At 35.9% G+C, this 27,541-nt stretch overlaps 1 protein-coding gene across 6 annotated transcripts in view; it reads right to left on the bottom strand.

The window, feature by feature from the left end:
- ADAMTS20 (ADAM metallopeptidase with thrombospondin type 1 motif 20) overlaps positions 1 to 27,541 on the bottom strand; it is an 89,393-nt gene that overhangs the window by 51,203 nt on the left and 10,649 nt on the right. For all 6 annotated transcript variants that reach the window (XM_030480412.1, XM_030480410.1, XM_030480416.1 and 3 more), the window contains exons 3-11: positions 23,248 to 23,404; positions 19,115 to 19,374; positions 12,171 to 12,254; positions 11,351 to 11,475; positions 10,424 to 10,464; positions 9,985 to 10,090; positions 8,781 to 8,927; positions 7,990 to 8,131; positions 6,565 to 6,669 (exon numbers count right to left, since the gene is read on the bottom strand). In XM_030480412.1, coding sequence (XP_030336272.1) covers positions 6,565 to 6,669; positions 7,990 to 8,131; positions 8,781 to 8,927; positions 9,985 to 10,090; positions 10,424 to 10,464; positions 11,351 to 11,475; positions 12,171 to 12,254; positions 19,115 to 19,374; positions 23,248 to 23,404 — 1,167 coding nt within the window. The remainder of the gene's footprint in view (positions 1 to 6,564; positions 6,670 to 7,989; positions 8,132 to 8,780; positions 8,928 to 9,984; positions 10,091 to 10,423; positions 10,465 to 11,350; positions 11,476 to 12,170; positions 12,255 to 19,114; positions 19,375 to 23,247; positions 23,405 to 27,541) is intronic.

Below are 27,541 nucleotides of genomic sequence, written 5' to 3' on the forward strand. Positions count from 1 at the left end.
CTGGTATGACTCACAGAGGGAAAAGGACTCCAAGTTCACTCTTACTGCCTATATTTTCCAGACTACTCCCAGAGATACACATGATTTTTGAAGATCTTGCAGCAAAGATGGCAACATTGATGGTCAGTCTATGAGAACATAATTTCATGCATTGGAGCCCCACGTAGCATTGCAGGAAAGGTGGCTCAGGAAAAACTATTAATCTATTTCCAGACATCAGTATGTTTCCACAGATGCCACTGGTAGCTGCTGGTGCTTCTAAAAGGAAAGGTGATTGAACACTGAAGACAAACATGAGGAGAAAGTGAAAAGGACAAAGCATTGCAGAAGTGGACACAATAGTCTGTATTTTTGCTTCCAAATATCCTATTCTATTGTTCTGATTTCTTTTTGCCCTACAAAATACAATTTCTTCACTCCTGCTATCCTGACAGGGCCCTGAGAATGACTATGAGCCACTGAATAGCACAGGAAAAGAAAGTTGTAGTGGACTGAATACGGGAAAGGAAAATGGGCATAGCTGGTGCCACACAACAGGTGAAAACTAAACACAGTGCTGCAGCACAAGACCAGTTCATTACAAAGCATCTGGCCTGTAGCTAAGGTCTGAGCATAAACTGTCTCGAAGTAGATTCCAATCATGTATTGCTGCGAAAGAGGTATTAATCTGAAGTTACACAGCACAAGGTTCAGCACATAACCCTATGAGTAGGGAGTAAAGATGATAACACCCACTCAGATGAATGCCAACGTCCATAAATCTCAGAGCTGGCTTTATTTCTGCCTATTGGGTGTTTCCATTTATTTCCTTGAATAAATGTACTGCTACAGACCTCACTCTACCATGTCTCCTGCAAGTGGATATAAAGAAACATTTTGCTGCATATTTGACCTACGCTCCCTATCTTCTTCCTTTAATACACATAGTCAAGAAATCACATTGCTCAAAGAATGTGTTGAGCATATAACAACAGCAAAAATAGACTGGTTAGCAAAATGAGTATACAAGACAGAAGAAATGGAGCTTACTGAAATGTCTAAGCCAAGTTGTAACTATGGCATCTCAGGTGCCTGTAGCACAGATTATTAGGCAAGCCTACATTTAGTACTCAGATGACATTACCTACAAAACCCACAATACAGTAATAATTTTATCAACATTTTCATTTTTTCGCGAAAAAAGAATCTACATATTTCTTCCTTGAAATATTCCCACAGAAAACTTTTAATCTTTCTGAAATCACATCTCATCAGAAAAGTATTTCACAAAAAATCCCTGTTTATAGCAAAAATTCTTGGTTTGAACCCTTAAATATACTCTGCTCTGGTTTTGCAGTTCAAAAGATCTGCTGCTGCTTCCCAGATGGTGAGCATATCCCCCTATCACCCAACTCTGTTAAAATCCATCCAAATTTTCCATACTTACTTTACATATATATACATATAATGAATTACGCTTTCAGATTAACTATCTTCATATATTACATTTACAAGATAGTCAAGCAATGCAATGGTTTTAAAATAAATCAATATAGGGGTAGTAACGTACCAACTGAAGAACAGCAAACTTACTTCAGAATCAGACTGGTACTTCTTTCACTGATCAAAGCAATTTTTTGTTGGTCAGCATCCCCATTCTCAATTGTCCCTGTATCTCTCTCTTTATGTGGCTATAAAGGGACTAAGATGAAATCTTAATTCACTCAATAGCTATTCTAGATATTTTTAGAGACACTAGCTCAATATACAATATACCTATACAGTGAATAGAAGTAAGAAACATTTTTCTCAAACAAAGGCACATGCTTTCCAATAAAACTGTTATTTGTATCCTGTGGTATCTTGCTGTTAAACATCTTTTTCTGCTATTTGTTTGTTCAATGTTTAAGTAGCAAACTGTCGTTGTGAAGAACAGCTCCAGGACATTGAAAGGTTTGGGTCAGAATCACATAGATACTTCCTACCTCTCCTTTCCAATGTCCAAGGAATTAATGGAATATGGGCATATCTGTGTACTGCTCAGGAATCCAGGAAGGATCCAAGTGCAAGCCTTTTAAGTATCTAAAAAAAAATAATTATATAAAAAAGGCATTTTATTGGGTATTTTCACTGTTATTTTCACAGCCAAAAAGGACTTGTTCACAGAATGCCACTCCTAGAAGATAGACGGTTTCACTGACTATTCTTCTTCTGAGGTTTTGGGTTTGTTTACCTCAGTTGTACATCACCAACTCCAACAGATGATTTAACCATTACTGGAATATCACATAAGCTACAATGATAAAACTGCATCACTTCATTGTACAGAAGCCATGATTCTGAGCCAGGTGTAAGCTGGAGATGGATATGTGTAAGGAGAGTTTGTGTATCAGTTGGCTTGTAACCAGTTTGGTTACACATAACAGTGTGGGTATTCTTTTCCATAATACCACTAGCTTACTACTTCTTTTAATTAGGTCCCCCATAAAATATTTTCTGTGAATGACTTCAATCACACTGTGAAAACTTGTACCCTGTAGATTTAGAATTATGACCAAACCAGTGAATCTAGGGATTCGCTGTTGCTGTTTTGTTTGAGTTTTTTGGGGGGAAGGGGGTGGGGGGTATTCTAAAATCTGAACAAAGATGCCAACATGCCAAAACTTGAATCACTCTCCAAACTCACTACTTTGGAATTTCAGAAAGAAAGGAAAAAAACACCACCAAAACTTCCTAAGATTCCTACGCTCAGGGTAAGGAGAAATCTGTTCTACTATCCCAGTGTATAAGTGCAAGTAAATTCCTCACTACAGAAACCCTTGAATAGAATAGTCTCCCCAAAAATAAAAGAATGAGATAGTAAAAGAAAAGAAACCAACTGAAAACATAATCCAAGCAGATGATGCCAAGGGCCTGCTGGTCCACAGAAATTTCAAAGCACAAAGAAATTTCTGACTAGGACGCAACAAGCAAGTTGAGGAAGTAGAGCAAAAAGATCTGCTCCAAGTTGTTCACATTTCCTAAACATCCATTAAATTAACTCCTACCTGGAATGTGACGGTAACTAGAATTACAATGGTTACGATCAGGAAGCCAGGCCAATTAAAGCAGTCCAGTTGCTGTCCTAATGGAAAATAACTCTCTTGTACATCTTGTAATACATCGGGGCCTCCTCTGGTATCTTGGTCCCCAACACAGCATATAAATACTGTTATTCTCATGATTTATTGTGTTTTAAATTTGTACATACAGTTTATACCGTCACAACTAAAATTACAACCACATATACGAAATTCACTGTGGCATTCAGTGAGCAGGCTACCTTTGACTAATCATACAGTTCTTAATTCTGAAGATACTCCCATGGTAGCTTTGATTACAGAGATAAGACACAAAAAAGCACTAACCATTTACTATTTTCCATGCCATTGTGCCTCATTACACAATAAAAAAAACATTTTAATAAAAAATGTATATTGTAGTTATGTCATATAATTGTATTTAGGAAGATAATTCAGGAATGCATACCTTTGTATTTAATGTCTCTCACAAAAGAACATCAGAAAGACTTTCAAGTAGTCCTATGCTGTGTAGAAATTCACCACTGCAAAACTAGTGAATGTTTACATATAACATCTCTAGATATATGCAGATATATTTACTACCACTTTGTCTCTGAAGTACCAATTAGGCCAAAGAACTTAAAGGCTGCATCCTCTGCTTCAGTGAAGGTCTGTGTGTTGTTAGAAGAGCTGGCAGAAGCTTAGACTTCCTACGGATCTTTGTGAAACCAAATACGCAAACAAAAAGCACCGGAAGCAATGAGACACAATGCGAATATCAATGGAGTGACAAACTGTTCTCAGACATAGTAGAATTGCTACTTAGAGGCTACTGTCAGTCTTAAGCGCTCAGAATGTGTAAAAAGGGGAGAATGAGAGAAATTTTCAGATACTTCAGCGGAAGCCAAGCAAGCAAATATAATTCCTTTTTGCAGTTAACTCCAAGATGAACAAAGTACAGTTTGATCAGCTCAAAGAAATTTGACTAGACAGCAAATAGAAATAAAAGTAAAATGTTCAAATTCCCAAGAAAATATTTTCTTTATTCTCTATAAGACACTGAAATGTTAGGCTGCATTTCCTTTTAACGTTTTAAGAAAATGCTACCCATATCTACTCCTAAGACACACACCCACACCCACATATACACGTGTGTGTATATATATACACACACACATGAAGAAGTCAGCAAGCTCTACAGGTGTGTGCACCATGACATATAGAATTCTCTTTCAAAATGCATGCATGCTGACAAATTGCATATGGCAAGAGAATATTCCATTAGGAAGAGCAGGCACTCAGGAAAACCTGTTTGCTCATTCACTCTCTGATATTATTAGATTTTATCTTCTTGTATTTTTGGGGAAGGGAATATACAAGGCCTGTTAGAGCACTCCATAGAGCAAGGTCCACTAATCGGACACAACCTAAAGAAAAACTGAAGATTACTGTGAAAATAAACTCACATGTCAAATCTAAACTTAAAAAGTTGATTCTAAAATTACAAATGCCTTAAATGGATCTTTTCTGTATTCATCACAGCAAAAATGCTACAAACGCCAAACACAAATTTACTTAGCTTGCTGGTAAATATTAATTACAATTACTAGTCTCCATGTCTCATTCCCACTAACATCAACAGAAACTTGCTGACTGAGCTTGAAAGGAGCTGTCTCTTAGACAGGAACAGATGACAATTTGTCAGATTAATTGCTGTTCTTTCTTACATCTTTCAGAGGTAATGACTGTAATTAGCTCTTCACTTCCTAGAGAAAACTGGTTTCACTGCAGTAATTGCATAAAATAGGTTTTTGTATTCTTATATAAAAGAAGTCCTCTGATGTTGGCAAATTAGAGTCAATTGAACTAAAGATTGCACATGAAGTTTATATAAAGACGAACTTCCTTTCTGATAAGTGACTGACTGAAAAATGGGTTAAACATTAAAACACCAGATGCATGCATAGGATTAATCAAACAAATCTTTCACTGAAACCTTCCAATAACTTCCTAATCTTGCATGAGAGAAAGAAACCATTTGAGACAGTTTACCCACTAAATTGTAATCCATTAAAACAGTATTTTCAAATTTCTCACTTTCACTGTCTTATTAAATACAGACAAAAAATAATCTGTAAAGATTAAAAGTTATTGGGGGAAATGCAGTAATAACTGAGTGAAATGGAGCAGCCTTTTATACACAGGAATTAGACTAGATATTTTTTAATCATCTTTGAACCTATAAAACTCTCAAAAGAAGTTAACATTCTTCTTTTGGCTGTGAAGCTGCCAAAACACACTACTATTAAACATAGCTCAACATAATAAACCAGCCATACTTAAGATAATCACTGTCATATCTGAGTATGTAAAAAAAAAATCTCTGAAGTACTTATCCTCATAATGCCCTGACAGGTAAGAAAATACGTCTGTTTTCTGTTTGTGAACTGAGACACAGAGAAGCCAAAACTAGATAAGCAAAGAGCTTGAGCACCTAATTTCTGTTCACTTCCCAAACTATATACAAATCCAAAACAAAACCCCTCAAATCTTCACTGATAACTCTGGCTTCAAGTAGCCTTCACCACTACTTCTATTTTTATCAAGGTTCTGTAAGTGCCTTGACTACATCTACTGATTAGGTATTCATGACCCTATGGGCAGTCCAAGGGAAGCTATATCATCTGAGAACAGAGAACAAGATCTGCATTCAAAAACAACCTGTCAGATAAGGAAGTAGTGAGCTGCACCCTCATCACCCAGTCTCTGTCAAATAAACCAATGAGCAAATGTGTCAAAGCATTCAATCCATACCTCATACAGCCAGGCAGTCCTAAGCATTAGGGTATAAGTGAGAAGAGTTTTTTAGCACTGAACAGATCCAAGTACCCTGAATTATGTTATAATAGGCAAGACAGTATACGAATGCGAGTTACGTGTGGTTAAGGCTCGTACTGAAGTAGCTGAAGAGGTACTGATACATGCTTTCATATTTTGTTAGGAACAGATACAATGCACTACAATGATCTACTGAAACTGGGATTCTAATCCAAAAACTCCCTCTTTCCAAAAAAGTGTACTCCTGTATCTAAGTTTTCATACTTAATTTATTCTGGTTCAGTGAAACAGCATCAACACGATAAACTGGGGGAAACACTCTTTTGGGATGTCTTGTTTCCAGGAAATTCAACTGTGGAGCACTACTGATGAGTAAAAACCACAACTTCTTATGAATGATCTGAACTTTTCAATCACAAGAAAAGATGGTAACTTTCCCCTTTTCCACCTATTTTTAACCAACATGGCATCTGTAAACTTTTATAATTATTCTGAACAGACAACCTATGTTATTTATATCACAACATTACAGGACCTTAAAAAATTGAAGATAAAGTCAGGTAGATACTGTTCACACAATTAGTATACTACAGGCGCAGTACTGCCACATAGCAAGCACTGATCTTTCTTATCTACATCAATAATTTTACCATATGCAAGCACCAAGAAGCAAATCAAGGCTTACCATTCCCACACCACAAACCGTTCCATCAGCTAAAGGCATGTGCTGAGTACGACAGCCCTTGTGAACACCTTCTGTGCTCGTGCACCATAGGCGTTTGCATTGTTTCTAGAAAGAAAACAAGATTACTTTTTTTGTACCTGTAACACCTTTTTAGACACTAGCTGAATATTTGTATTGTTTTCTCATACTATGTGGGCTTCGTGTTTGCTATTACTACTACAATTTTTCACAGATAAAACCCCACCAAAACAAAATGGATTTTGCTTGAGGCTGGGCAGGAATGTGGAAAATCCGAAACTGATCCCATTAGAAGTAATAGATAACTTCATTTTCTAATCCAGTAGAAAATTCAATAAAAAAAGTATGTAAGAGGTTACAGTTGATACTATGCAATCCTTAGGAAAAAACTCTAACTGGAATTCTTCTTAAAAATACGCTAACTAGAAAATCAAGAAAGCCTCCTTTTCAAACTGTTAAAAGACTATTAATGGACAAGTAGCCTTTATGGATTACAAAATTTACAAAGCAGTCTTCAGTTACACCTCCTTCAGGTCTTTGAATCCCGTTTACTTTTCTATAATACTCCCATGAGGCCTGACTCCTCCTAAACATTTTACCTCACCAAAAGCTCTGTTTCATTCAGTCTGAATCTGACCTTAAATTCCCTTCTTTAAATAGCTCTAACAAGCCATGCAATACCAATACAGGTATTTGACAAGTTGGTCCAAAATCTAACTGTACATGACACCTTGACAGTAATGAAGGAAGCCATATTACATTTGTGTTTATTTTATATTGCAGTGGCCATATTAGGTTTTAAAGGATAACTTAAGTTTCAATATGCATCTACTCAAGTTTTCTTTTCCAGATCCCAATTTTGCTTTAAAGAAATTTCTGTACACAAAATTCAGTACGCAAAATGTACACTCTAAAGGCATGAAAATATTTTTGACTTTTTGACAAAATAGAGGGAATTTACTCTTTGGACCAAATATTTAGAACAAATATCTGAATTAATATATTAACTTTCAAGTTATATTTTTTTGAAGCACTAAATGAAGCAGATAAGAAAGTGTAAGACAGATAGCTATAATGTGAAAACATTTGTAGAAAGTATTGAAATCACTCCCCTTCAGTAGTTGCAGAAAGCCCTAATTTATGCAGCTTTAGATCCTTTAAAGGCATTATAATTACATTCGCAGGTGTGCAAATCAAAATTAATGTGTCCTACTTTTTAATTCTATATATTTCTAGCATATGGAGCTGTGATGTTCTCTACTGCACTCTTCACCTTTCAATAAAATAGATCCTGAACTTTGACGTATTTCAGGATAAAATTCTTCCAAAAACAGAAGTCCTGAGATTTCATTTCTAAACCTACCATTCAGTAATGTTTTAGATTAACATGACATGTTGTTCACTCACCAGATACGGGCACACTTGTGACCCAAGACCAAACATAAGTTCACACTGCTTGTTGACATCATACATTGACCCAGGCAGCTGAGAGGAAAGATCATATATTCTTCCACTAGGTTTGTCTAGGAGGCATTCACCATAACCAGTACTGTTGCAAGAACAGGGACAAAATGTGAATAAAGCGCTCTTAATTCATTGGGAATCTACTCAATCAATACTTACCCATACGTATCTCAGTGAAGTTATGGGTTTGCATAACTACCTACCTATATAATGACTTTAAATTTTATGAAATACACTAGGTCACCTGATTTTCCTTTATTGGATTTTGCATTAGACCCACCAAACTAAGCTTCAGGTTTTTTGCTTGCTGGCTGTCATTTCTCATTTTCACATTCTTACATGAAAAAAAGAGATGGTACTGCCTAACTTTTACCTTGCACTTACTTTTTAAATAAAAAATTCCAAAAATAAAGTATGCGTATTCTGACTTACTAAGATAATACTAAAGATATTTTCAATAATTAACATCACTAGATCAAAAAAAAGAAATCTTCTTAGTTTAACATGTTGAGTACAACTTTAATAAAGTCATGAATCATCCGAAGTGTTAAATATGTGTATTTTACTGGAGAACTGAGGCCCTACAAGTCAGTGATTAAACCTAAGAACAATACAAAACCAATATTTAAGCAATATCTTTAAAATACTCCTCAGTAATACATGAAATTAGAAGACAATACAAACTGACAACAACAAAACCAAAACCAAATCCATAGCATTATATCGATACTTACTCAAGAAATTCAGTGATATATTTCTGACTGCATTTTGACCAGGTCCATGGACTCGTATGGTAATTTAAAGTTGGAGCCATCACATGGTATTGATGTTTAATCCCAGTTTCTTTACATTTAAAACTGTCATCATGAGGCACATTAAATCTAAAAAGTAAACCAGACAAACTCCCATACAAATTCAGCAATAATTAATTGAAACTCTCTTTGTTGTAGCAGCAAATACTTGAGTTTTGAGTTTGAGAATGCCTTAAAATTTAATGGGACTTAATATGACTATCTGACATCATGGCAATAGGCATCACAAAAATGCCTTACAAAATTCTCTCCTTATCCAAAGTGCTTCTAATTCTGGGCACAGGAAGGATTTTACAATTATATAGTTCTTTAGCTCACCAGAAAAATTCCAGTGTTTGCAGAGTATGCCACTTTAAGTGAACAACCTATCTCCTCAACTGAATATACAGGCCATCGCTAGACTGTCCATAATATATTACCCCGTGGGCACCGAAATCTGTTCTCTCTTTTGCTTTTTCCATCCCATCCCACCCCATTGCAACTAACATGTTTTCTTACTTTGTATCTAAGTACCATGACAAATCGAAGGTACCTAAATGAACTTCAGGCACATGAAAATCAACTAGCTAGCTACTGAGCTCTGTAACGTCATCATTACCTACAGTAGCATGCCTCATTGAGCTAGAATATAGCACCCTTCTGCCATCACTGATGAGGTATGCTTCATAAAATAAAATGCTGTCATCTCCTCTTATTTTTCTGTGTAAAGTATTTCTCTTTGTGTTACTCTACTGTATTCTGAAAGCATCAAACACAAGGAAGAATATTTATGTATTATATTAACAATTGTTTTTTCTTAATGGTAAAGTCCTGTAAAGGCTGGAATGCAGTTGGAGTTAGCAGGACTATGTTGTGTAGCTAAGATATCTGTCCCAGTGTCCCAGTTTATATGACAAAAAGACAGAAGACAGCTGTATGGCCAGTACTTCCCATAATTCAAGATATAAACCAGGTTATAAAATTCACAATTTCTCTACCACTAGGTGTGGGGAGAGTTGGCTTACTGCAAGGGGCAAAAATAACAAATCTTCTAAAAGGACATAGCAGACTTCACCCTCTTAAAAACATACAGCCCATCACTAGAAATTGGTCACATTCACCTACCTACCGGGACACAGGTACTTACACATGTCCAAGCTCATGCGCTATAGTAAAAGCAGCACTCAATCCATTTTCTTCACTTATGGAACAGCTGCGTAGTGGGTCACACATTGTACCTAGCTCTGCCAAACCTGCAAAATTGAATCCTTATATAATTAATTTTTAAGGATTATAATTCTATAATCCTTATAGAACGAATTTTCACGTAGATGAAGTGACCTTATGTACAGCACCCGAGTTGAAAGTCACACAACAACTATGCAGCAAATTTACATAAAACAAACCACCTGGCACCAAAGTATGTGCCAGGGCAGAAGAGCACCGAGAAGTTGATTTTTTTTGTCCGTGTGACTTAAGTTTTGCATCTATTTTCTGATTTATTCCTAATTGATTTTTCTCCCGACAGTGAAATTCTCATATATTTTCTGTTATCAAATCATATTGGTTAAAAAAGAACAACTCACCAAGAGTATCACACTTCTCTCTAGCTCTGCAGATATCCTCCCTTGAAGGGAAAAAAAAATTTAAACTATTATAGCAAATAAATGAACATTTTTAAAGTATTTCACTGCTGCTATATTAATTACAGCAATTGCAAATCTGACTCTCATACAGTCCATTCAAATAATTTGCATTCTGTTGAAAGAAGTAATTTAAATTCATCAGACTAAGCTCACTGTATTGATTTCTATCTAGCTTGCAAATAATAAAAATTCAAATACTATGTTATTTCTCTACAATGCAGAAAGCAGATCAAGCATGAAATGCTGAAAAATGTGCAGACTTGAAACGACCTTACGTAGAGGACCATCTGCCAAAATAACAATGTAAAATTCAGGACAAATATCAAACACTTTGAAGTGCTGAAGTGTGTCCAACTTGAACACTGAGGTGGGAAAAAGCAAAAGAGAGAATATATTTCAGTGAATGAACACCTGAACCTTCAATGAGGCCACTGGTATACAGGAAGAATATATACTAATATTTAAATCTTTTAAATTTGTAAGCTTTTGGTAGTTCTAATTATGCCTGGGCTATCAGGAGATGACCGCCAATGCATCCTTCAGCTGATTCCATTAAGTAAAACACTCCGTCATTACTACATCCATGTACAAAGGCTAAAGACTTCATTTCCTTGTAACAATTTCAGGTCTAAGTGATTTCCATCACCTTTAACAAAAAGTTCATCAGATGTTTAGCTACCAACATAGCACCGTCAGAGTAATTGTTCATACTTTAATAAGCAGTGGTTTGGGAAGTGCAAGATAGTCTTTATTCACTTCAATTATCTATGAACAGTATCAGTTGAATGGTTAAAAAATGATGTTAAAAAGAAATTGAGGCATTTGCCTCACCTGGCTAGATAATTACAGGTATTTCAGATACTGTACCTAGTGATAAGAACAGCAGTGTCGTGATGAGAAGGGTGAGCATCATCCAAAGTGTTTTGTGCTTGCTGCCATAAGCAAAAATTATGAAGAGTGGTAGCTGCATTAAAAGTGATAGCTGGTCCTTCCTAAACAAGATATGGCAAAAAAATGATAATTTTTAATATTAATGCGCTTGCTCTTTATTACTTTGTCATTTGTGTCCCTAATCTGCAAAACAATGACTATGCATGGAAAGGAAGTCAGCAGGACTCCACATAAGAGTTCACTCACACAGATTTGTAGGATCAGATCTCAATTTATCTATGAGCCATCAGTCATGAGAATCCATCATTTTAATCAATGTATGTGACTATGTATCATGTGTTAAATACTAAAAAAACCCAACAGTGACATTTACGATAAATAAATATAAAAATACATATTCAAAAAGTGAACACATCTTACAATCTTAAAATATTATTTGTTAGGGCTGAAAACCCTCCATCAAAACCCTTTATAAAAGCTGTCATTTCTGTGTCATGTTTCCATGCATATAACCACACTTTATGTCATAAGCTCTCATATGGTATCTGACTGATGTCCATTCAGTCAACAGGAGGTGCTAATAGAGAGATGGAGAAATACAGGCATTAAATAAAGGGTTCTGCAGTTAACCTCACATTTGACGTTCACTCTCCTATTTTAAAACAAAATTTTATAGTTAAGGAAAATATTTTGTATTTAAAACTGAAAAGTTTTAAACTTTGGAATTACAATGCAAATTCATGTGTTTTGTTTTTTTGTAGTAGAAATAAATCTTTTTTATATTTAGTTTTCCTACCTGTTCATTGTGAATTACAATTAATTTTACAATAACTATATTTATAAGATTTCCAATACTTGCATCTTTATAGATTGCTGCAACCTAAAAAGAAAAAAGTCAGATTAGAATATTAAACTCATCTGATAAACCATATCTCTTTTTGTCATGCAAACAAGTTATCAAAGAAAAACAAGTTGCTACACAACAGACGCCTCATGCATCCATTCGTACGTTTCACCCAAGGATATGATGACAAACCCAAAATAGCTGCCCAGTTTTTACTATCCACATAGCTATGATTTATATTCATTTCCAAACACTAAGACACCATGTGTAGTACACTGTAAAATGTGTAGTTCATTGATAAGTAATGTTACTGTGACTGTCACAACCACTTTAGACCTATGCAGATAATCTGTAGAATCACTACATAAAATATTAGGAGGATTTTAGAAAGCAGCTTTGAACCAGTAAGTTTTTGCCCTTGCTTTTAATGGAAACTGGACTGAGCTGTAAACATATATTGAAAATATACTTCACACGCACAAAAGATTCTTTCCTCATTCATAAAATTTGTATTTACATACCCAACAGGCATTTTTAGATATAATTTTTCAGCCAGATAGTAAAGGCCACGATTCAATTCTATACACTAAACTAAACCATTTTGAATGTTATTCTTCATAGAAGCAGTAAAAAAAGTTTATTTATTCTCAATAATAGCTTCAGACATCCCATCCCATTCTACAATTTGGCTTAAAGCAGTAGTTGAATGACAGACGTATCTCAACAAGAGTTGCCACCAAACACAGAAATACTGGCTTTCCTCCCTGCTGGCTTGTGCCAAGGCTGCAAGGCTACAAAAGTAACAGAATCAAGAACTGATCCAGCTGAAAACAAATTTTTTTTAGTTTTTTCGTATCATGTTATAGTGATCCACATGATCTCATTCCTGGTGCAGCCCCTCTGACACAGGTGCTGACAGAGAGAAAGGTACAGAAGAACTGACTTCTGAAAGTAGCCCACACTTGAACTGGCTCAAATTGCTTGCAAAACCACAGCCTTGCTGTGTATCAATCCTATGTACCTGAGACCTAGTAATTCTGCTAGAAGCTGGAACTGAGAGAGTGCTGGCTCCCAACTCACACCCTCCTTTTCTCTAAATTGGAGAGAACATAATGCGTAGTTGTGCTTCATAATTGTGCTTCATTCTTTTACTGATAAACAAACTGGAAATAGAGGATTCGATAAGGGCAGGGAAGGAGCCGCAGTTCTGGAATCCATGTGGAGAGCACATTTCAGAGCAGCACAGCTATTGTCTGCTTTCTTCCATATGGTCTCCGTTCTTGGTCACTGACCAGCAAGTGTCCAATTATTCTCAGGTAGAAATTAGGAGCATCTCTCAAATGAAGAGTTCAATTAGGCATAGACACATTCAAACACCTTTATCCAAGAAAAGGTGCCTGTAAAAGCTCAAACATTATTTAGGCAAAAAAGGTTATCTGAATTTGAATGGAATAAACTACCATTTTGCTACTATCAAAACCACTTTTAAACTACTACGAACTATTGAGCTTATGTGTTCTTATAGTTTCAGGTCCACTTTTATAAACCTAGAAAGGGTATTTCTAGACGTTTATCCTCCCATGAAATATCACAAACAGTCAAGGTATGTTCCTGAATGAACTGTTGTCTTAGACAGGTAAGCTTGTGCTAAACGTACAAGAAACACTACTCTTATTAACCCCACATTTGAGTCAAAGTATGGATCCCTTGTCTCATGGGAACTTGTAGTGATCTCCAAACGTTTAGTTATTACCACTGCTTTCAAAAGATCAAAAAGCAAGACCCTGTGTTGATAATGAGATGCCCTTATGTACTGGTTTTGGCTGGCATAATTTTCTTCATAGTACCTAGTATGGAGCTACACTTTGGATTTGTGCTGAAAACAACGTAGATAACGCAGGGATGGTTTAGCTGTTGCTAAGCAGAGCTTACAGAGAGTCAAGGCCTTTTCTGCTCCTCACCTCATCCCACCAGGGAGGGAGCTGGGGTGTACAAGGAGTTGGGAGGGAACACAGCCTGGAGTGTTGGGTCACCTGGAGTCGGGACATCTGGCTCCAGGTGACCCAAGAGATATACAATCTCATATGGCATCATGCTCAGCAGATAAAGCTGGGGGAAGGAGGAAGAAGGAGGGGATGCTCGTAGTGATGGTATTTGTCTTTCCAAGTAACTGTTATGTGTGATGAAGCCCTGCTCTCCTTGAGGTGACTAAAACTAACACCTGCCTGATCATGGGAAGTGGTGAATAAATTCCTTGTTTTGCTTTGCTTGTGTGAGCACCTTCTGCTTTACCTATTAAACTGTCTTTATCTCAGTGAATGACTTTTCTCACTTCTACTCTTCCAATTCTCTCCACCATCCTGCTGAGGGGAAGTGAGTAAGCAGCTGGGTGGTGCTTAGATGCTGGCTGGCCTTAAACCACACCTTACCAGTGAAGCAAGCTAGCTGAACACATGTGTGAAGAGAAATATTCTGGAGTTGAAAACCACAAACCAAACTTGAAGTTTTACCTAGGGAACTGTGCAGGCTAAAAATCAACTGATACCTCAAATGACAGACCAATGCAGGGAATGATCAAACATGTGGAATATGAATTTATTAACTTTAGTGGAAGAAAAAAAAACCCGCGCAAGTACTCCCTGCTCCTGTATTCTACAGATACCTCTTTCAATGCCCTCTTACTGGAAGCATTCGTGAAAAAGAATGATGAAATGAGATAGGAATTTGATAGAATACACCATTTCTTTGCAATTTCCAGATCTACTTGCTTTACAGTGATCTAAATACAGTCTTCAGAGAAGTGTAGGAGGTAATAGCTAAGACAAAAGGAAATTAGTTTCAAGAGATTTTTCAGACTCTTAAAACCAGTATCCACACCACAGAACAGTTCAGACTGCACTGTCTAGCTAGGTACCCTTCACTGGAAGGATCACAGCTTTCATTTCCATGGAATTCTCAAAGATTAAGTCAGATCTTGTCATCACCACAGCTGTGGCTGCCAGGCGAGTAGAAACAACTTGGTCACAAGAAAGTTCAGTTTCTCTTGATATCCCGGTTGTAACTGTCCATTAAACAGGGACTGTGAGCTGTGGCAAAATCTCCTATTCAGAAAAGAGGCTAATAACATTATGTGCAGTCCATGTTATAACCTGGTCTTGATGAAAATTAAAAGTATCAGCTTTTAATACCATGTTATAATGGTACTATTTTACCATTATGTAATGCCATTTTATGATTCCACAGTCTCACTGCAAATTAAATGATCTAAACTGATGCTGTCTCAATCCTCTCCTTGAATGCATGGCTGCCCCCTCCTGTGCTCCAACTCTAGCACTCACATGACTAGGCAGTCAGCCAAGTTCAAGATCTGAGCTGGCCAACACAGCCCTACCACAGGTGGTTTTGCATGTCAAGTTTTCTTTTCAGAAAGGCAAGATTACATTTTCTTGCTGCAAGCAGACTAATACCAGACCAAGAAGTATTTACTACCAAGCTAACTGTATAAGTGGCACATTTCTTAAAAAGATAACAATAATCAGGTACCTGATTCAGAAAATGAGGACAGTACCTTAAAATCTATCCTGGAACCAGACTTGATGAGGTTTTGGTGCTTTTACAGTAAATTCCAGTGTCTTAATGAATTATTTTAGTTGATAAGATCAAGCCTTTGTGTTAGGGACTTTGAACTGTTGGAACATAATGTGCCTAAAAGAGAGTTCTCCAGCTACTAAATCTAAGGCAGTACCTACTGCCTGCTCTGCTGATGCAATGCTTGGAGGAACAAGAAAGAACACTGAGGGTTAAGCAATCACAGATTTCTTTATTATTTATCATTTCACATTTAATAATGCAACTCTACTGTATTTCAATACAAAAGTTTTGATAAAGTCCTATGACAAAGGTATTCTTTGTTCTCTTGAATACATAGTTCAATCAGAACTAGTAAGTATTTCCAAGACATAGTGTGAATACTGTGAATACTCATCTTGCCAAGATTTATGCAATTTTGAAGAAATGAGAAAATACATTCCACTTCAGTGGGATTACTTACATGCTGAGAGTTAAGCCTTTTCAGGTTGAATTGGATGAGTGACAAGACACTTAAAACCCTAAAAATATTTAGCAGTATATTTCATTTCTTATTTTCCACTCATAAAACAGTATCCTACAGCAGCAAATTTACTTTGCTTGCTCTGTTGATGCCAATATAAAAAAGAAAAAAAAAAAAGAAAGAAAAATGGCCCAGGATTTCAAAGGGTCTTCTGGGAGCTGGATGTCTAAGTTTCTAAGTTTCATTAAAATATAATGGGATTTACATGCTTAAACTTTTTAGGTTTCTTTAAAAACCAAGCCAAAACTGAATATCCTTAAAAGTTTCAGAATGTTTATAGGAGTATAATGCTTGATTCATTTAAAAAGCCAGCAATCTGACACAATATCCCATAACAGCAGAAGCTGCTTGACCAGACACAAGTACCAGTTAAATTTAATAATCAAAGTTATCTATCTGTACAATGGCAGAAAGGATAAAATTTAAGTTGCACTTCTTTCCTTTATAGTAATCAAATAAGACACTTAAAAATAATGGTTCTATTTCAAACACTAATAGGCTGTGGGTCAAGAAATGACCCACCTGCATACTGATGAATTCTAATACAGATTATATAGCAAAGACTGCTAGCAATTTGTTTTCTTATTCTTCATATTATTAATAGGTTACTGGGGAAAAAAAACCCAACAAACCAAACCTATTATGGGGAAGGGGAAGGAAAAGGAAAGAAGAGACTGAAGACTGTATCTTCATATGCATTATTTGATTTCACAAAGCAATATATATGTGAGTAGAGAGTTGGACAAGATGACTTCCAAAGGTCTCTTTACAACTTCAAGGAGAAGTGATATGAGCAGAGAGATATGTAGGGGTGGGGACTGTGAAGAAAATCTTTCAGAATTATGATATGGTTTTATATTAAAAACCTGCATTTATAACAACTAAACATTTCTAGAACTAATGTCTTCAACTTTTGTTTCAAGATTACCTTCAGAAGTAGCAGATGTACATGTGGAATAAGAGCTGCCAGAAGATGCCAGCTACACATCTTACTATTTTGCTGTGGTATTCAAAGATACTAAATTCGCATTATAGATGTAGCATCTTATTGCATGCCACTACCTCAAAGCCAGCAATAACTGCCCTAAACCCTAGTTTCATAGCATAGATAAGTATGCGCAAGAATGAAGTCACAAGCTTTTTAGCAAAGAACTGGTATTCTTTCACTCATGCATGTGTATTTTAAATGCCAGATCTTAAAAACAGTTCATACATAGACTCTCTTCAGCACCAATAATACAACGCATATCCTATTAATCTAGTAGAAGTCCAACTATGTAAGCAAAAAGAGAGAAGAAACATTGCCCTGTAAGGAATAGTGGTTGAATATACAACATTTGCAGATGCAGGAACAATGTTCTTAAGAAAGAAAAAACATCGGGAATCATATTAACTATAATCACAACAGTGCCTCGTGAAAATTACACAATAAATGTTCCCTTTTATCTTGTCGTAAAGCTTTGCAAAAAACAGCTTCCATTTTCAAATGATGATTTAACCACTACATTTGGTTCTTGGTACAGCTCTGGATTATAAAAGTAACTTTATAAAAAATGGCATCTTTGGCATCAGTTGTTTCTAGAATAATTCCAAATTGAGTCTGTACTTTAAGAAAAAAATCACCCTTCAACACAGATTTATTTTGTAATACACGACCTTTCAGACTTTCACACCACTACCAGTAAAAAAAATAAATCAGAAGACTTAATCAAATTAAAGTATGCTAATCTCCATTAAAATTTCATTATTTCTCTTATAAAGCAATTAAAGAAAATTCCATCTTCTAAATTTAGGTGCCTACATCTGTGTAATAGGTGACAGCACCTCTACTGCCATTAGCTGGAGATCTAGTCTGGTGAGCAGAACTCAGTTCAGTTGCCTAACTACACGTTATCTAGTGTCATGTCAGATGCTATAGGCTATCTATACAGAACTGGCAGATATGACACATGATCCACACAAGACTTGCACACCTTCGTGAAGCAGCAGCTGAGGCCAAGTCCAATGTTCTATGGCATCTTAAATGGCCATAGACACTTCTATAAAGCAAATTAACTGATCCCAGCAGAAACTAGAGAGCTATTCTGTTCATTCTAAAGCAGATGTCTGTAACTGGTTAAGTAACTAGTTCTCTTATTTAAAGCAGATCTCTCTAGATACCTGTATGTAGGTGTTTTAATTTGCCCAACGTTAGATGCAGTTTCATACAAATTAAGCTTCTTGAATAGGTGAAAAGACAGAAATCTAGAAATAATTACTATGCAGACTATTTTAGCCAGCCTTTTCCTAAAAAGTGGTTCAACAGATGTCACAGTAAGCCTTTGATTTTACACAGCTTATTTTACTAGATCCTGAATCAATACAAGAAATGACTTTCGGTTCAAGAAAGAATTAACCACAGAAAGAGCTCAACTAAATGACACCAACTCAAAGTCTGACCCATACTGATTTGAAATTACTTGAAAAGCTAGGATTATTATAAACAAACATTTGTTCACAATGCCTTTTAACCTCTGCCTACTGTAATATACCCATACATTTAACTCACTGAAGTGTAAGAATTCTTCTAATGTAACAACAGGTCGGGAAACAGGTCACATTATTTCACCTACACAACTTACTGCATTACACTTAAAAGATCCCTAATTTGAAAGTAACTTTCATGGGATCTCTTTCTTTTAATACAGAAATCAGTCAAACCGGAAGACAAGGAGGTTGCAGAAGAGAAAACAACAGAACAGAAATAACTGAAATTGCTAATACTTATGAACTTAAGTTTACTTACTATTGACATCAATGTTAGTGCATAGTGCTGTAAATTCTGTCCATGGTGACGAACCATTTTGCTATCAGCTGTAACCATTACTTCTACATATCTTGGATAGGAAAGAAAACGTTTTTTCCTGGAATGTGGATTGCCACCATCCTCTATAGACAGGTTATTTAAAGCATACTCTAAACTGAGAGACTTCTGTAAAACATTGCTCTCTTCATTTAAACTGCTGAAGGTTGGATGTAGTAAAGTGCTGCTCTTCAATTCTTTTTCTGTGAAGTAAAAAAAGATTTACTGTTGAATGCAGTTTCTAAATTTAAAGAGAAACAGGCAAAAGGCTGCCCAAAATAGACAAAATAAACTTCTATTTATGATCTTACTTCCAAGAGAACCAGTGCAAGAACTAAAAAAAAATAAAAAATTAACATGGCAGGCTGTAATAGGAACATCACATTAGACATCCTGTACATATAGTTCTATCATATATGGATTCATTGTTAAAAATTAGTTAAGAGATAGCACTATTACACAGTTCTTAGAATGCAGTATAACCTGAAGAGGCAGGCTGGAAGGAGGCAAATACTACAGCTTAAGCAGTGCAATGAAGGAAGCAAGTTAATTAAACAAAACACATATTTTTACACACAAACCTTTGACACCAACAGAAACAACCAAAACAAACCATCACAAAGACTAGGCCTGAGTCCTGAATTCAAACCCCTGTTGATGTTTTCATTTACATTTTATTTATATAAATATGGAGTTTACTTCATAAGCAAGTATGCCTCAAAAGCCTTCAGTAACTTCCTTGACAGCTTTGTTAATATTCACTATGTAGTATCAGGTTCTAAAGGAAATATAGAACCTTCTCAGATACCTCCAAACTAAGTACTGAAATACTTCAATTATGCTGTACAGTCCAGCCACCAAAGGCTTCTGATGCTTGATACATAAAATCTATGCATTGATCAGGGAGGGAGTCACCTTAGCAATAGCCCACGTTAACAGAGAAGCATATCTGAATTCTCATTATTCTCCAGAACTTAATCACCCAACTAGACACTCCAGTACCCTCAGAACAAACCTCCACTGTATTTCTGGAAGCTAGATTTCCTTTTAAAAGTGGATGCTAAAGGATATCTGTCTCCTAACCCTTTCATCCTATCGACTTAGTGACTACAGCACTGACTCAAGAATTCAGAGATCCCAACTCTCTCACCCTCAACTTGAGAAAATTTAAATCTATGCATTCTACATTTCAAGGCAAGAGCCCACACTTATAAACTTTAAGCTACTTTTGACAGGTCAATAGTCTGTCCTCTTTAAAGTTAGGGCACAATACAGCCAGCAAATAACAGTAGAGGGACAACAGCAAGCACCTTAAGAGTAATTGTCTAAAAGTCAGTCACAAAGTATAGCTGTAATAATTGCAAAAAAAAAAAAAAAAGGGGCACTAAAAATAACATAGGGAGTATTTGGGGACTGGCTTTGCAAAGGAACTTCTTCATGAGTATCTAAGCATATTAGATGTGTTCCAACCGACTGAGCTTGATGCACTGAAGAGAACTGGTTGAAGCAATCTCATATTATCTTTACTAGGTCACAGAAGGTGTCTGAGATTTCAGAGTATTGGCAAAATGAGAAACAGCATCTGTATTTAAAGTGGGAGTTTAAAGACACCCTGAATTTATGGACTAGCCAAGATAAATTCAATACCAGAACAAATAAAGTTAATTTTGTTTATAAACACCAGAAATCAACAAGTAGATGAGTAATAGCTGTCACATTTATGTCATCTTATGGCAAACTTAGATGAGCTTCCCTGTATTAAGGAAACAGGATTTATGGATAGGGGAAATGCAGCAGATGTCCTATCCTGACTTGATTAAGGCTTGTACCAGGGTTTCCAATTAATTTTTCATCAGCAAATTAGTTTAGAAGAAACTAGCACAAAGTGAGGAAAAGATTAGTTTGACAATTTAAGAAGTAATTATCATGGTCCAATTTCAAACTAAAAAGATGTACTGAATGCTCTGCCTCTCCATATCCTCTGTCAAGGTTCACTTTACTAGAGAAAGAGACACTCACATGATCACAAGTATTGCTAGATATTTTCTGTTCCTCCCTCCTTGAAGGGAGGATATGAATAACCAGGCAAGACTAGCATTAAAGGAAACAAATCTCTTCTTTAGAAGGTCAGAAATATAACACCACAAGGTCTTTCTCCATGAACATTTCTGCAACTTCACTCGCCCAAAAATGACAGTAATCCATGCCTCCAGTCTTTTGTAGCTTCTCCAATAAATGAAAAAGGGGAAAAATGACCATATTCTTAATGCTTGCAGCTTTTTTCTCACTGGGTTGCTCATATTAGTATTAATACACAACATAGGAAAAACAAAAAGAATGAAACAACAAACCACACAACAAACTGAAAGATGTCTGCTTTGGTTCAGTATGTATTATTCACTGTTAAAAAAGAATCAGGAATAACAACAGTTGCTTGATTTTCAAACAAAGTACTAAGTTCTTGTTCTGCAATGACAATCAATGAATAGATAGCATCACCTTCCTAAAACTGAGCTAAAGAAGAGAAATACCTCTCACTACAATCTTTTGAATGTAAGATGATCATAACTGTTGGTTTCTGGCTCTAGTATCTACGGAAAAGTAGAATTCTCAACATACTGTTTCTGAGTATAAAATATGCTTTAAGAATTCTAGGAATTTTCCAAAATTCAAAAACACTAGCCACCCAAGCTGCACCATTATTTTTGAAATTTATAATTTCAAACACCTGGACAGATATTCTTTAAGAAAATAAAGTTGAAATTTTATTATTTTCCTTTTCTTCAGCTAGCCACACTAATCCCCTCAGCCTTGCTTAACCATTCCAGAAGTTGCATGTTTATGCAACATGCATAAACAGAGATTTCAATCTCATGAAAGGTGTAGAATTTTAATTAGACAGGGTGTTCCTAAATGCCAAGCAGAACCCAATATAAGCTGCTTTCTCCTACTGTGAATCTCCACCCAGTTGTTTTCTTTGAAGCCAAATAAACAAAGCCTGTATGCTTCTATCAAATGCAATGCATTTATATCACTAAGCTTTAAAAAAAATGTTTCCAACACAATGAAAAACACCTTTAAAATAGCACTAGTATAATAGTAAAGGTTAAGAAGTACATTGCTCAGACAGGATCTTCAAAGGCTTCCACATCATTATATCCCAAAGCAGATGGTATCTCAGTGTACAGAATGACTCTATGGACACCTATAATTTCAAATAAATCCTTTCTACTCCCACTTTTTTGTCTAGTTACTGTACTTTGATGGTAGCTGCAGGTGCCTTTCTCACATCACACCGTTTTCCAACTATAAAGATGAATGCAGAACTATGAGAAACAACTACTGTATGTTTTCTGTTAAAAAACTAAAAACCATATTAGTTTAAAGCACAGTGCTTTCTACTTACTGCTCCATGGTATTAACAAAGCTTTTTTTGTCTTTCTATTCCCTTTCACTGCATACATTCTCACTCTTAAGTTACTTTGCTTAATGATTAACCAATATACTGTGAATATGAAAGTACAACCATACACTTGTCATACATCCTAATAGTATGTGAAAAGTGTATTGTAAATTACTCCACTTTATTTTAAGTAAAACTAATTATTATGAATATGCAATAAGTTATTAAAACACTCATAAGGACAAAAAACTACATTAATGGGTAACATTAAATACTTCCATTAATAAGGAAGACAGATGTCCTGTATTATCCATTAGACTTGCACTGAGTTCATTATTTTTTGCGAATATAAGCAACAACAACTCCTGTGGATTTATTCCTTAAAAGTTTATATATGGGATGTAGGTGTAAAGTAAACCACAGAGAAGTTCTTGCAATATCATTTGTAATTTTTTTTAAACATGCACATTTTGTCCTACATTTGAATTAGACACTAGCAGAAAAAATTAATAAAAAAAAGAAATGGCTGCCAAGCCCCCATAAAAGACATGTAGCTTCTAATGGAACAATCTGGAGATGAATATTACTTACAAAAATTAAATCTTTATTTTTTTCTTTTTTAAATATCTGACAATTGAAAAAAGTCACACTAAAATTTAAAGTATGACTATACCTGAAACTTCACAAGGTTTATGGGATTTCTGATATTTAAGTTCTTCATGCCTGTATATAAGATGTGGTTTGTTATGCTCATCTTCATGTTCACCTCCATCCGCTTTCATCAGAGGTTCTAAAAAATATTCACCATCATGTGCCTTAAAGGTGCCCATCTGAAAGTAAGAGAAGTAATTGATTTATTTTCCACTAAAAATATTGATATAAAAATCATTTTCATTGAAATAAAAAGTAAATTTGCACTTGAGACAGAGGAAACTTCAGTGGAAGCTGGAGATGGAAGCTTGAAGGTAAGGCAGAGAAGTTTGCTTTCAGAGACTTGTCTCACCAGAATAACTCATAACAGACTACTTTGTGTATTAACAATGTATCGCAGGTAATCACTATACAGTTAATGAAACAAAGGGGAACACAGACTTAGAGAATCTAGGTACAACCAAGCAGGACCAGCTGGGAACTGAGCAAAGGCAAGCAGAGGCCATCAGGAAATTCAGGATTTGTGTGCTGTCCAAATTCTAGACTGATTTGTCATCTTCTACCCCTTTACATCATTTACATAATATTTTTCTTCTAAAATCATATTCTGACCATAGATTAGAAACAGTGTTGACCTATCATTCTTTTTAAAGACTTTGAAACAAGTTCCAGGAATTCAAAGTTGACAGCTACATTAATGCATTTTTGTCCTCCATTTCCCCCCCAACCTCTACAGCAGACACACTATGTAATGGGAACCAAAGGAAGCTGGTTACTGACAAGAGCACTGGCACATATACAAAGAGAAAGAATAAAAACTAAGCTCTGCTCCCCCACCCCTCTACCCCATAATCCATTTCATTATGAAATCATAAAACTGAATCTCTTCTTTCTCACTGTACTTCTAACCAAATTCATAGTTTCCTATGGATGAAGTACCTTATTTCAGGAGCATATGAGGAGGAAAAAAATGTGTAAGAATGTCATCAAATTATTTTTCAGACTTCCTAGCAACTTCCTCACTTCAGCCACTTAAGCACCTAGAGTGAGCAGCTGCACTGCATCCTGTTAGCTGTTTTGCCGCATTAGAGTGGCATGTTGACCAATAAGAGAATAGTGATAAACTACATAATACAGTTTAAGAGATCAAGTGTTTGTGACAACCTTGAAACTCACGGTTATAAAGAAACCGGCAGAGCAAGATAGATGAGAAGTGAGAATAGTTTTTTTCCCAAGCAACCTACAACCAGTCTTCTAAAATCTGCTGCAGACTACCTTAGTGCCCAGGATACTGGACTGGAATTATAATATCCCCTTGAATTTCGGATCCTTCTAAAAGTTATCTATTTTCTATGTTTAAAAGTCTGTTAGGCTTCAGGCATATGTCAGACTACCTGTAATCTTGCCTGATACATAGCATACCTATCATCCAAAATTACAGTTACTGTAAACTCATTGTGGTCGGATCCTCTGCATCACCTTTGTTACAGAATGAAAAAAGACCCAGCTAAGCAGTATTTTTCCTTTCAAGACTGCTTACATCTAACTCAGAGAAACACTTTTCCCCCTCAGTTTCATTTAAATTCTTTGCAAGTAGTCTTCCTGCCGGATCTTTTACGTGTTCAGTTCAGCGTTCTCACATCCAGTGTTTCCAGGGCATGTGATTTGTAGAGGACAGTAGATCGAGCGTACTGAGAACGCTATGTGCCTCCCTGGAAAGGGCCTCAGGAAAAGAGATATGCCACAACTTGTCAGTTAGTCCTAAGTAGGTGCAACCTTCTGGGCAAAATGTCAGGGACAGAGAAGAAGAGCCTGTCACTCAGGGACAACACAGCAAGAACTGATGCTTAGATTCATCTTCATGTTGATGTTTATTATATAAATTATTAAATTCCCAATTACCAAAACATGATAAATTTGAACCCATACCATTTGTGAACACCAACATGCTAATTAAATCTTTTGATATACCATAAACCCTATTAATATGTAAGAGACATTTCAAATATAATCCTTTAGATTTAAGCAAAAACTTTATTGCCACAGTTTTATTCCACACATACATTTTACTTCCCTCCTACTCTTTCTCATACAAAAAGCAGATATTCTGTATGTGTTTCTTCAATGGCTTTTCCAACTAACAAGCTTTCAAATTTTACAAAGAAATGGTTTCAGCTACAACAAACATACCAATTATGAGAATAATAGCACAGAACTAATAGTTTGTGCTCAATTTTAAACTAAACTCACCTTCCACAGTATCAGACTTCCACTGGAAAAGATTAATTGCAAGAACAAGACTTCATTTTTCTACCATTTCACAGTCAAAAAAAAAACCCCAACCCCAAACCATCAAGACCTATGTTTTTGAGTGAGTCTGATCACTGAAAATTCCACTCAGACTCCCTACCCCATACTTAGTCAACCAAGTGCTACCAGAGAAAAAGCCTATCTAGGAATTCAAAACCGTATTTATCCACATGTTATCCTATCCAGAGGATTAGGAAGAATCATTGTAAGGCATCGATCTAAGTCAATCTAAGATTGCTGATACTCCAAGAGGTATTCCTGCCTTGCCCCTTCTGTAGATGTGCACTCCCACGCTTCTCTGTTTAAGCACTAGCAACTGAAATTGCATACACTGCGTACCAACTCCTCTGTGCAGTTAAAAATCTATGCCTCCTATCAAAGAAATATATTTTTCAACTGAAACAGTAAGGGTCACTTGGCACAGAGAACCATTTTTCCTGGCAAAAAAAGCAACTTCATTTTAAGAAGAGCTTACTGGACAACCAACCCATCAAGCAATTCAGAATAGTGCTACAAAGCCTGCGCATCAAGCTGAGACTAACAGTGAATACACAGTACAAAATGCCTGGAAACATCTGCAGTTCAACTTTCATTACTCTATAGTCTAAGTATCAGAACTCAATCAGAACTGATCTTAACTGAAATCCAGAACCCTCTGCTGAAAAAGAGACACACTAAAGTCATCTGGGGAGAAAAGAAACACAACAAAAAAAATCTCCTTTGTAATAACCAAGAAAATACAAAAAACACACTGTAAACTTATAGCCTAAAAAGTTAAGACAGACAGCTAGAAGGGAGGAATACTATATTATGTTTCATGGCCTCAGAATTATTCCTAGCTTTTTGCTTTAAATAAAAAGATTAATACAAGAAGGAACAATAGTGTCTTTAAGACTGCAGAGTCCACCTTTTCAGATACTTGGGGTAATTAGTTTAGGACAATGGAGCCAGGTTTGCCCTCACTTGCTTACTCTCTGTCCCACTGACTCTTGCACAGTGCCCCAGGATCAGCTGTCTGTTTAGATATAGAAGAAATAGCTGATCAAAAAAATCTGTAATGCAACAAATTTTCAGTCTTTCCTCAATGTATACATAGATAAGCAAGTAATTACTACCACTGACTAGTTAGGAAGACCTCCCACCAGTTGTCTACAACTATTTTTTTGCACATCCCCTATCCAAGTTGAGAACTCCTCATTATATTGTATGTGAGAACAAGCAAAGGATAAGCAATGTAAAGTGCTCAATATTAAGAAGGTATATGATATTTGTCATTTAAAACCCAAGCACATATTGAGCTTGAAACCACCAATTCCAATCCTTTAAATTCTCTATGAAGACTAAAGATGGATTTTGGTTAGTTACACATGGTTATCTTCTCATTTTCCTAACACATAGGTCTTCAAAAATTCAGTCACCAGCTATGCTGTTTTATAGTTCTTTATTCATGAATAAGTGATACTTAATCTGGCCACAGAATCTGCTGATACAAATGGAGCTATTACTGTGAGCTAGGTGCACAAGGAAAAGGGCTGTGAGATCCAAATTAAAAATACTTTCTGTAAAACCAAATAAAGCAAAGTCACTTAGATGTACTGAGGCAGGTTGTTGAAACAGGAGCCCAAGCACTTGCAGGAAATGAAATCAGAAATAAACTGGATTAACTTATCATCTACAGATGCCTCTCAAATCATACAACAAGAAATCTGCCTGAAGCATTCTATTTCTGTTCTCAGATAAAGAGGTAAAAGTACATTTAAAAGATCTCTTCAGTAGAAGTAGAGTACAAAATTGAAAACAGTCTCTTACACATCATAAATAAGTGGTCCAAAGAGGGAGTGCTACTCAGGACTCTGCATATGCCTGGATTTGAGGAAATTTATGGGAAAACCCACATGAGAAAGATTATTATTTCTTGGATTTAAAACACTCTGGATGAGTTAGACACTTTATATTAAATCAAGGTTCAGTGGATCAACACAGCTACTCACTATATATGGTGTGTC

Source organism: Strigops habroptila, chromosome 3 (assembly GCF_004027225.2).
Source record: "Strigops habroptila isolate Jane chromosome 3, bStrHab1.2.pri, whole genome shotgun sequence".
Classification (NCBI taxonomy): Eukaryota; Metazoa; Chordata; class Aves; order Psittaciformes; family Psittacidae; genus Strigops; species Strigops habroptila.